This window comes from Panulirus ornatus, chromosome 15 (genome assembly GCF_036320965.1).
Source record: "Panulirus ornatus isolate Po-2019 chromosome 15, ASM3632096v1, whole genome shotgun sequence".
NCBI lineage: Eukaryota > Metazoa > Arthropoda > Malacostraca > Decapoda > Palinuridae > Panulirus > Panulirus ornatus.
In genome coordinates, this window is record NC_092238.1 from 2,676,189 (window position 1) to 2,688,395 (window position 12,207).

Consider the following 12,207-nt stretch of genomic DNA (forward strand, 5'->3'; position numbering starts at 1 on the left):
GTACGAAGAAATATTTATTCTAGCTGTAATAAATGGGTGTGAAGTTAACATGGATGCAGCAAAAATAACCAGCTTGTCCCATGTATAAGGAATTAAGAGAACAGATAAGAGAGTAATTGAAGATTTGAGAAAGATATAAGAAAAGATTTCTCTAGAAGGATATGTACATGAAATTTTCTTATAATGATATGGCAGCCATAAAGTGTATAAAGATAGTGGATAGTGGATTAAAATTTCTTTTTAATAACATGCCTGTTTGTTATTTTGATATTACAGTTGGAGGGTGAAACAGGAGAGGATGAGGAGCGAGAGTCACGTCTCTTCCCAGATGCGGACCAAGCAGAAATGCACATAACAGACCATGCCCTCACTGCTGATTTTCTCATATATTGCACTGATGTATGTACATACTTCATTTCATTTTACTTAAGTCATAATGTTCCTAAGTTTACCATATACCTATTAAGGCAAAATATTGAAGTATTTTTTCATATAACTTGCAGAAATCTCATAAATCTTACAATATATCTTGGTGTCATTAAGTTTATAGCATGAAAGAGCAAAAATGTATTCTGTAAAAGCTTATAAGGTTCCCTTGCTTGTAAGGTTGATGGATAAATACAAATGGGCCATTCTGGTTTAGTGTCCAGTATAGTGCATTTATAGTTGAAGAATATTTTGTTCTAACTGTTTTGTTTGAAGAAAATTCCTCACAAGACATCTTGCTTTAATGAAAGGAACCATTACACTTAATTTTGAGATATAAATGCTTGTTTACAACCAGTAAATGGTTCATTGCTCAGAAAATAAGATGATGCATGGAAAATCTATTGAAAACATTTAGGCCATGACATGCATATTACCATGTGAATTGCAAAAATAAATTCTTGCTTGGAGTTATTTTAGCTTTGCTTTGTTGTTGAGTATTTTAGTGGATTTCATATTTTGGCCTAGTTTTCAATAATGAATATATATTACAGATTGGAGGGATTTACTTCTTCTTTATTGAAGATTGGCGAACAGTAAGTGATTACCGCCACACAACTGGTGTTAACAGTATCTATGCTGAGCCATCAGGAAGGCGCCTGGTTCTAGTTGATTCGAAAGGAGAAGGCTATATGTACAACCCAGTGAGTATATAGGAATAGGTTTTAATCAGCTAGGTTACACTGATTCTCTCAAGATGTGTGTGGATTTAATAGAAGTTGTAAAAGAAAAGACATGACGCATGTATAGTAGAAATGTTAGGTTATGTTCATAAATTTCTGTTAAGGTAAGTTTGCCAATAGTCATCTTGTGTCCAGACTATAGCACCAGAATCTCATGCCTAAGCACCTCTTGTGTTGCCTTAGTTATTCATCCAGTTATGAACTAAAAACTAAACCTCACATGTTGTGTGTTGTTTTTCCACTTGTTGTGGAAGCGATATATTCCCATTTGAAATTAGGTAGCATGGCCATAGATGTTTTGGCATTAAAGTTATTAGATCAGTGCACACCAAGATATCACCATGTTAGAGCTGTCTGACAATGGGATTGAATCTATGCATCACAGAATGAGTGTGCAGAGTACTACTAATGTTCAGACATCCTCAGATTTTTATCACATGCTCATCTTAGCACAAGGTATCTTTAAAAATGAGCTTTCCTTACATTCATCGAAAATCGATAAGAATATCAGACGTAAAATATACTACAAATATGTAAATGTAATAGAATTTTGCCAAAAATTTCTTAAAGAATATACTTTATATGCGAAGAGAAATATTCCTCTCTCAAACAATATATTTACTTCTCCCTAAACTATGCCTCACCTGCCTGGTCATCCATCCTGTCAAAAGCAAACATAAAAGAACTACAAACCTCATAAAACAGAGCTGACAGAGCAATTACTGGTTCCTTAGCTGCCACACATATTCGAAACCTAAACAGTATAATAAAAATGCTGATGCAGTTCCACCTCAGCATGCTTGGCACTCAGTTCTTTGCAATAGCATATGATCTGTCCCTTCTATACCACTTCATAACCAACAACCAACCCTCAGGAAGAATAGAGGAGCTCTCCCTGCCTCATACTTTAGCAACCTATGCTTGCAGTTTCCCATCCCAACAGAACTGCATCAAAAAAAAATTCCAGCAGCAATGTGTATCCCCTTCCCCTAACTCAGTCCTAAACTCTACTCCACCAGAAATACACCTGTCTGAAACTATATTCCCCAGACATATCCTTCCCCTAACTCAGTCCTAAACTCTACTCCACCAGAAATACACCTATCTGAATCTATATTCTCTAGACATATGAGTTACATAATTACATTTCATGTTTGTTTTGGACACCACTCATCTCTTCAACACTTCAAACACTGATTCAGTTTATGACAAGAGGCTTCATGTCAAGGATACACCTTTTTCACTGAGGACTTTGAACACCAACTCCTCATTTACCCTGTACCAACCAAAAATGTCAGACACACAACATTGCCACACTCCTTAACATGTTGTCCTGCCCAGTGGAAGTGGCTAGCTTCCCAAGTGCTACAGGATAGAAGGCGATCCTGGGTATGAAGGTAAGGTAAAATATAGATGGAAAATTAATTGTTTTAAGGACCACATTTTTTCCCCACTGTTCTAAGTTTGCCAGAGGGAAATATTGTTTAAAATATAAATATCCCTTGTACTTCACCACTGATTCATCAACAGAGAATTCTTTGTTATTATTGTACACTACTGTGCTTGTTTTTCACCTTATCTGGTGTTGTCCAAATTTTCTACAACCAATTAGCTTTTTTTTAGTAACATTTTCACTGTCACCAAAATGCAGAAACTTACAAATTAATTCATAATGATACACTAGCAAAGGAAGGTATGAAAGCCAGTATGAATCTAAAAGTTAATGCTATTGTCATTATGTGGACCATTCCTCTTCCAATTTTTATGAGGAAAAACACTTATATTTGTAATTTTCCATATGTGACAGACTATTAAAGTCTCATACATGTTTTAGCAGCATATTACAATTTTATAGAATGTATAAATTCATCTAAAATGTCATGAAAAAGAAGGAAATGTAAAGGGACAACCATTATGTGCGAGTCAGCTGTGTTTGTTTGCATACTAGCGTTTTGGCATGCAAGGAAGCTAGGCAGGAGTTCCTTGGTCTCAGTGTTGTTCTTGAATCTTGCAGTAACGGGAATGATTTTTTGAAAGGCATGGGGTACATCCAAATGTTGCATAGGACATAATTTGTTTGGATACATGCAAATGTTGAGGTGAAAGTGTTCAGTAAGTTGATATCTTGATGGTGTGTCATTCCCTTAACCATAGCCACTGATATGATTTATAACACCCTAACTCACATGGCTACCTTCCATAATGTATCAGCAGTTGCATATCTTTTCAGATAATTGTGATGAATTGTAGTATGAAGTATATCATATTTTGCCAATGAATTATATACTTTTCTATATCCTATAGTAAGAGGTCCTTGTCAATCTGCTTTTAAATGCTACAGTAATTCAAAATACATTTATTACATTTATGTACTAACCCTGTTCTTATCTTTTATTGTAACTACTGTTCTTATGTACCATACTTATGGTTTTGGTTAAGATTTTGTATGAGAAACTAGGGTTTGAATAGAGAAAATGGTGTTTCAAAATAGATACTGACTTTATGTTTCCTTCACAGATGAGTTATTATGTACAGTGACAATTTACAGGTAAATGATGACCTACTAGAAATTCCTGAGTTCCCAGGTTCATGTCGAGGTTGCTTGTGGGAAAACTCCCCAGGTGATCGTTATGTGTTTGTGCTGTTTGATGAGAAACAACTTTACACTTACATCTATCACCAAGAACACATTAAGGGTGAGCTTATTTCTTCACCATTATTCTCTAATAGGAATTAGTATGAAGAATATGAAAATTTTCTAATATTCTATGAGAGACTACTTTATCCTCTCCAGCAAAATCAATCTGTGGATATTGTATGCTGGATGGACTCCCTTGGTGTAGCAGTTAGCATTACTGACCATGACACATTCACAGGCTGCCCAGGGTCAAGCGCATAGGTTCGAATCCTAGATGTGGCAGTCAGTCCACAGTCAACCCAGCTGTTCATGCACCCCTAGGGATTGGTTGATGAAATGGGTACCTGGCTCAGGCTTGGGTATATATATATATATATATATATATATGAAAAGTTTTTATCGAGGATGTAAGGCATGTGTACGTGTAGGAAGAGAGGAAAGTGATTGGTTCTCAGTGAATGTAGGTTTGCGGCAGGGGTGTGTGATGTCTCCATGGTTGTTTAATTTATTTATGGATGGGGTTATTAGGGAGGTGAATGCAAGAGTTTTGGAAAGAGGGGCAAGTATGAAGTCTGTTGGGGATGAGAGAGCTAGGGAAGTGAGTCAGTTGTTGTTCGCTGATGATACAGCGCTGGTGGCTGATTCATGTGAGAAACTGCAGAAGCTGGTGACTGAGTTTGGTAAAGTGTGTGAAAGAAGAAAGTTAAGAGTAAATGTGAATAAGAGCAAGGTAATTAGGTACAGTAGGGTTGAGGGTCAAGTCAATTGGGAGGTAAGTTTGAATGGAGAAAAACTGGAGGAAGTAAAGTGTTTTAGATATCTGGGAGTGGATCTGGCAGCGGATGGAACCATGGAAGCGGAAGTGGATCATAGGGTGGGGGAGGGGGCGAAAATCCTGGGAGCCTTGAAGAATGTGTGGAAGTCGAGAACATTATCTCGGAAAGCAAAAATGGGTATGTTTGAAGGAATAGTGGTTCCAACAATGTTGTATGGTTGTGAGGCATGGGCTATGGATAGAGTTGTGCGCAGGAGGATGGATGTGCTGGAAATGAGATGTTTAAGGACAATATGTGGTGTGAGGTGGTTTGATCGAGTAAGTAACGTAAGGGTAAGAGAGATGTGTGGAAATAAAAAGAGTGTGGTTGAGAAAGCAGAAGAGGGTGTTTTGAAATGGTTTGGGCACATGGAGAGAATGAGTGAGGAAAGATTGACCAAGAGGATATATGTATCGGAGGTGGAGGGAACGAGGAGAAGTGGGAGACCAAATTGGAGGTGGAAGGATGGAGTGAAAAAGATTTTGTGTGATTGGGGCCTGAACATGCAGGAGGGTGAAAGGAGGGCAAGGAATAGAGTGAATTGGATCGATGTGGTATACCGGGGTTGACATGCTGTCAGTGGATTGAATCAGGGCATGTGAAGCGTCTGGTATAAACCATGGAAAGCTGTGTAGGTATGTATATTTGCGTGTGTGGATGTATGTATATACATGTGTATGGGGGTGGGTTGGGCCATAATAATAATAATAATAATGATAATGGTTTAAAAAGAGAGATATACATAAGTATACATATGTAAGAAGGAGAGATGGCCAGGGAGCATGATTGGATTATGTATTAACTGATAGGCATGTGAAAGAGACTTTTGGATGTTAATGTGCTGAGAGGGGCAGCTGGAGGGATGTCTGATCATTATCTTGTGGAGGCGAAGGTGAAGATTTGTAGAGGTTTTCAAAAAAGAAGAGAATGTTGGGGTGAAGAGAGTGGTGAGAGTAAGTGAACTTGTAAAGGAGACTTGTGTGAGAAAGTAACAGGAGAGATTGAGTGCAGAATGGCAAAAGGTGAGAGCAAATGACATGTGGGGAGTGGGGGACGAATGGGATGTATTTACAGAAGCAGTGATGGCTTGCTAAAAAGATTCTTGTGGCATGAGAAAGGTGGGAGGTCGGCAGACTAGAAAGGGTAGTGAGTGATGGGATGGCAGACTAGAAAGGGTAATGAGTGATGGGATGAAGAAGTAAGATTGTTAGTGAAAGAGAAGAGAGAGGTGTTTGGACAATTTTTGCAGGGAAGTAGTGCAAATGACTGGGAGATGTATTAAAGAAAGTGGCAGGAGGTCAAAAGAAAGGTGCAAGAGGTGAAAAGAGAGGGCAAATGAGAGTTGGAGTGAGAGAATCATTAAATTTCAGGAAGAATAAAAAGATATTTTGGAAGGAAGTAAATAAAGTATGCAAGACAAGAGAACAAATGGAAATATCGGCAAAGGCAGCGGGTGTGGATGGTATTGCAGGGGAATTTATTAAAAAAAAGGGGGTGACTGTGTTGTTGATTGGTTGGTAAGGATATTCAATATATGTATGGTTCATAGTGAAGTGCCTAAGGATTGGCAGAATGCATGCATAATGCCATTGTACAAAGGATGTAGGACTCCATCCTAGCCAAACTGACCTCCATTATGTGGTCAGCACAGCTGGAGGCATCCAAGATGGTGAAGCAGTATTGGTCCCAAGGAAAGTCAGTATAAAAGCAGTGCAAGGAAGATATACACTTATATGTGTATTATGCATAAATGTATATATTTTTTCTTTTTATATTGAATGACCCATTTCCCCTTTTATATGCTCAAGCTTTGCAAACCAGTAAATAGATATCTAATAAGCAGCAACAACAATATTGGTACTGTGTTTCTCCCACAGGTCACCATGTGGAACTCATTGGTACTACTAAGATACCACCAAGCCAGGTGCCTCTTCTTCTTTATAATGGAGAGGTAATGTGAATTGCTAACACAGCAGGGAGTAAGTCGTAAACAACAACCAACGAAGAAAGTGATATTGTCTTAACTTGGACATATTTAAGATGTTCCAAAAGCCATCTTGAAACTTTCTTGTTAGGATTGCTTTTAATATTTTTCTGCCTCATCAAGGGTATACTGCTGGTCTGGGATTTAAATCTTTTCCTGTTGTGTACCATATATCTATCCTTTCTTATCTTGTCCTGTCTTCACACTTTTTCTTGCCTTCTCTTTTCCATTTTTATTATGTTTGAATGTGGATAATGAAAATGTGGATATGAACCCCAGAACATGGCATATTGTAAAATATCAAAAAGTTAAGGAAAACAAAAAGTCAAGCAAACTTAAAGTTTGCCTACTTACCAATGCTGACATGACAGATTATGTTATCACCTCAGTACCCGACCACCAACATGCTTGGTTTATATAACTCAAACATGTATTTGTTTTAATTTCATGAAATAACATACTTTACACCTTTGGAGACTCTTTGTATTATGATACCCATTAAGTTATATTTACTTAATATTTAGATATGTGCATTATTCAGTTTTGTTATTCACAGCACAATGACTGGAGCTTTTTACATACATGCCTGCTATCACATGTTCTGGAATATTCCACTCTTATAACTTTCACTACATCGTAATCAAGATCACTTTCCCATTATGATCATAATCTTATTCAACACTTACTGAATCATGAACATATCCATAGTGTCCCAGAGACAATCATTAAGCATGCATGGCTGTATAGCAATGTTGTGGGAAGCAGCTAGCAAACATACTTTAGAGGGATAGGGCCATACCTTTTCCCTCTGTGTTTATGGGTAAATGATACAGCAGAATTTTTCCCCAATGCTAATCATAGTTGGTTGTGACATAAAGCATCTCTGCATACTGTACAAGAACACCTTTGAATTTAATTGAGGGCAGAGAGAGAGGCAAGGCATGTAAATTTTTTTTTTGCAGAAGATAGGGTGTTAAAGGGGTCTTATTTGTACTCATGATAATCCTGGCTTCTGTGCTATACATGTGTTTTATTTACAATCAACAGTTGTTTCAAATGGCCCCTGCTTTGCTAGTGAGACATAGATATTCACTGAGATCAGTAGTCACCCACATTTTTTTTGATTCACCTTTTGGTCTGACTTCACTTTGACTTTCATAGGTTCTGATCACTTTTTCTCACACATAAAGTTGTACACCATTGAAACTTCTGTGCTGCATTTTGTGAGAAATGCTCCTGGTCTGCTTCAAACTATTTGTTATCTTGTGTATTAGCTTGCTGTGGACCTTCATTTCTCTACCATTTTGTTTTTTATTCCAGAAGTTTCTTACTCTTATTACTGCATTTTCTTCATCCAAAATAACTCCCTTAGCATTATCTCTTGCCTTTTTTGTTATGCTGAGATTTCATTTTGTGTGTGTGTGTGTTTTTGTTGGAAGTGGTGTGAAGCAAAATGGTGGGGAGGGGGAGACTAAAAAGAAGTAAGGATGGAATGAAAGAGGCATTGGTATATCGGAGCATGAACATATAAGAGCTTGAGAGATGTCCATGTGATAGAATGAACTGAATAATTTTGGAACATGGAGGGCAATGTGCTGTCATTGGGTTGAACCAGGACATGTGAAGCATTCAAGGTAAACTATGGAATAATCTAAGGAGATTGGCTGTGGATGATAGGCTTTTATTTCAGGACATCATACATGACAGCTCGAGAGTGAAAGCTGTTGTACATCTGTTCCTGAAACTGCCTTGGTGAGGCAGAAGTAATTAGGCATAAGAATAAATGTACATATGGTGTGTGTATGGTTTCATCTTTAATACAGGTTTTTTTTTAGATAGGGAAACTCACAGTTGATCTTATGCATGAAGAGTATTGATGCTTCATTGTATACACTGAAATATTCCTCTGCAGGTAACTCTTCAGACAGCTTCTGGAAGAACTGCCCCACTTGTTCTGTCCTCTCATGAAATGGAAGCCAACATTCATGATTATTCACATGAACAGCTACGAACAGCACTCAATAAAAACATTGCTCTTAGAAGGTAAAGGACATTAAATGGTTTTTGAGAAGAAAATAGAGAGTAGAGCCAGGTCTAATTGTCAACTAGTATTTTGATGCACAAAAATTGATGCGGATCTTGAAGTGTTCATTGTTTCAGAGAGATGAAAACTAGCATACACATGCTGTACTGAAGAACTCATTATATTTTTAAGTTTTTCTCCACAGTATAGATTAAAAAATAAAGTTTCATAACTGGCATAAACAGACAACTTACTATTAATATGTCCAATGCAACTTGTGTAATCAGCCAGGTATTAGTTGGGAAGTAATTGCTAGTTACAAAGAAGCTGGTAGCCCTTTGAGGAGAACAGCTTAAAAGAGGAAAATACTTTTTCTTCAGTCCCCATTGCCATATTGAGTAATTTTTCCATGAGAATTGGAAATTAAATATATTTTCTCAACAGATTTAAAGATGCAAGTGCAATCTGTCAAGTCTTAAACAACAAACAAGATTGGGAAGCTCTCGGCAAAGCTTGCTTGTGGTGTTTGAATCTTGAATTAGGTCAGTGAATTTTTTTATGTGCAGTATTCTATTATTGATTTTTAAGAATCTGGTATTTTTGTGTTTGTGTCTAATTGTTTTGTTCGTTAGCTCTGAATTTCTAAGTCTTTTGTCTTTTTATTCACACACCTTTCTCTCTCTCTCTCCAGCTCACACTTTTCGACAGGCTTACTTGAAATCTTCTCCAGTTGTATTTTGTATGGCTTATCCCATTACACTTTTCCATACTTGTTCCTCCATTACACATATATTTCACCACTGTATTAGTCTATTTTTCCTTTTGTCACTCCTTTCAGCTATTCACACAATCTTCTTACAAACACAGTTTTTGTTTACTCTCAAGAATTCTCTAAGTAACATGCCTTCCTTCTCCTGAGCACACAGGTATGCGTGTTTACCGCCAACTTGGAGATGTGGGAATGGTGTGGTCGTTACAAAATTTGTTGGATCTCGAGGATCCCCTGCTTCTCAGTGGTCACTTAGCTATGTATCTCAATGATTTCAACTTGGCTCAGGTATAGTAAAATTTTTTAATGCACTGTAGGATCAGTCGTTAATTAAATGTTTCTCAGACTATAAATTGTGAATAGTTAGAAATTTGATTTATTTAAAGTACACCGCAGTGTAGCCTACTTAACTAATATAACTTCTAAAACAAGTCATACTATAATCTTACTAGAAAATTGTTTTGTATGTGACACAAAATCTTAAGAGACATGCCTGTGACATATCAGTCAGCATAAAGTACCGAGTGAACAAAAAGTCACTCTTGTCTCAAAGAAGTAATTGCTGAAAGCTTATGAACAGTAAACAAAATTAACCTGACTCATCCTTACCTTCGTTAAGAGATAGCTTAACTTCTTAGGGAATTACCCTACTTAATGAAAGTATGAGATGAATTGCTCCTTTAGTATGAACAATCTTTTTGTGGTCAAAAGCTATGTATGATACAACCTTCTGAAGCAACAATTAGGTATTTTCTCTTTTTATATAATGAGGGAAGGATATTTATAAAATTTAATCTGATCAGAAATTGATCTATTGTGAGCATGCCCTTCACTTGACCTTCACCCATGTAAAAGCCATAGGTCATTCATGCTAAAGCATGAAAAAATTTAAGATTATTGTCACCTGAAGGGCAAGCTACTCAAAATCAATACTGTAATCACCTGGGGTAACATGGTGAACCTTTCAAAATGGGGTTCTGGGGCAATTATATGAATATATGTGTCAGAGGTGGAGGGGACAAGGAGAAGCAGGAGATCAAATTGGAGGTGGAAGGATGGCGAAAAAGATTTTGAGCAATTGGGGCCTGAACATACAGGAAGGTGAAAGGTCTGCAAGGAATAGAGTAAATTGGAACGATGTGGTATTCCGGGGTTGACTTGCTGTCAGTGGACTAAACCAGGGCTTGTGAAACGTCTGGGGTACACTATAGAAAGGTCTGTGGTCCTGGATGTGGATTGGGAGCTGTGGTTTCAGTGTGTTTCACATGACAGCTAGAGACTGAGTGTGACCGAATGTGGCCTTTTTTGTCTATTTTCCTGGTGCTACCATGCTGAAGCAGAGGGTAATGATGCTGGCTCCTGTAGGATGGGGTAGTGACTGGAATGGATGAAGGCAAGCTAGTATTAATATGTACATGTGTATATGTATGTATATGTGTGTATATGGATGTTTGTGTTTGTAATGCGGGAAATGGCAAATATGTATGAAATATATATATATATATATATATATATATAAAAAAAAAAAAAAAAAAAATATATATATATATATATATGTATATATATATATATATATATATATATTTTTCTATTATACTTTGTCGCTGTCTCCCGCGTTTGCGAGGTAGCGCAAGGAAACAGACGAAAGAAATGGCCCAACCCCCCCCCATACACATGTATATACATACGTCCACACACGCAAATATACATACCTACACAGCTTTCCATGGTTTACCCCAGACGCTTCACATGCCCTGCTTCAATCCACTGACAGCACGTCAACCCCGGTATACCACATCGCTCCAATTCACTCTATTCCTTGCCCTCCTTTCACCCTCCTGCATGTTCAGGCCCCGATCACACAAAATCTTTTTCACTCCATCTTTCCACCTCCAATTTGGTCTCCCTCTTCTCCTTGTTCCCTCCACCTCCGACACATATATCCTCTTGGTCAATCTTTCCTCACTCATCCTCTCCATGTGCCCAAACCACTTCAAAACACCCTCTTCTGCTCTCTCAACCACGCTCTTTTTATTTCCACACATCTCTCTTACCCTTACGTTACTCACTCGATCAAACCACCTAACACCACACATTGTCCTCAAACATCTCATTTCCAGCACATCCATCCTCCTGCGCACAACTCTATCCATAGCCCACGCCTCGCAACCATACAACATTGTTGGAACCACTATTCCTTCAAACATACCCATTTTTGCTTTCCGAGATAATGTTCTCGACTTCCACACATTCTTCAAGGCCCCCAGGATTTTCGCCCCCTCCCCCACCCTATGATCCACTTCCGCTTCCATGGTTCCATCCGCTGCCAGATCCACTCCCAGATATCTAAAACACTTCACTTCCTCCAGTTTTTCTCCATTCAAACTCACCTCCCAATTGACTTGACCCTCAACCCTACTGTACCTAATAACCTTGCTCTTATTCACATTTACTCTTAACTTTCTTCTTCCACACACTTTTCCAAACTCAGTCACCAGCTTCTGAAGTTTCTCACATGAATCAGCCACCAGCGCTGTATCATCAGCGAACAACAACTGACTCACTTCCCAAGCTCTCTCATCCCCAACAGACTTCATACTTGCCCCTCTTTCCAAAACTCTTGCATTTACCTCCCTAACAACCCCATCCATAAACAAATTAAACAACCATGGAGACATCAGACACCCCTGCCGCAAACCTACATTCACTGAGAACCAATCACTATGGGAAAGTGCAACAACTTTGGTAATAAAGGAAAGTTGCATATGCAACTTCATGGAAATTAATTTTAGTCATTATTCTGAATGGT

At 37.9% G+C, this 12,207-nt stretch overlaps 1 protein-coding gene across 1 annotated transcript in view; it reads left to right on the top strand.

Annotated features, from left to right (window-relative positions):
- Oseg6 (intraflagellar transport protein Oseg6) overlaps window positions 1–12,207 on the top strand; it is a 44,046-nt gene that overhangs the window by 13,852 nt on the left and 17,987 nt on the right. Inside the window, exons 11-17 of the mRNA XM_071670347.1 lie at window positions 277–399; window positions 981–1,130; window positions 3,718–3,865; window positions 6,500–6,573; window positions 8,519–8,649; window positions 9,074–9,171; window positions 9,556–9,686. Coding sequence (XP_071526448.1) covers window positions 277–399; window positions 981–1,130; window positions 3,718–3,865; window positions 6,500–6,573; window positions 8,519–8,649; window positions 9,074–9,171; window positions 9,556–9,686 — 855 coding nt within the window. The remainder of the gene's footprint in view (window positions 1–276; window positions 400–980; window positions 1,131–3,717; window positions 3,866–6,499; window positions 6,574–8,518; window positions 8,650–9,073; window positions 9,172–9,555; window positions 9,687–12,207) is intronic.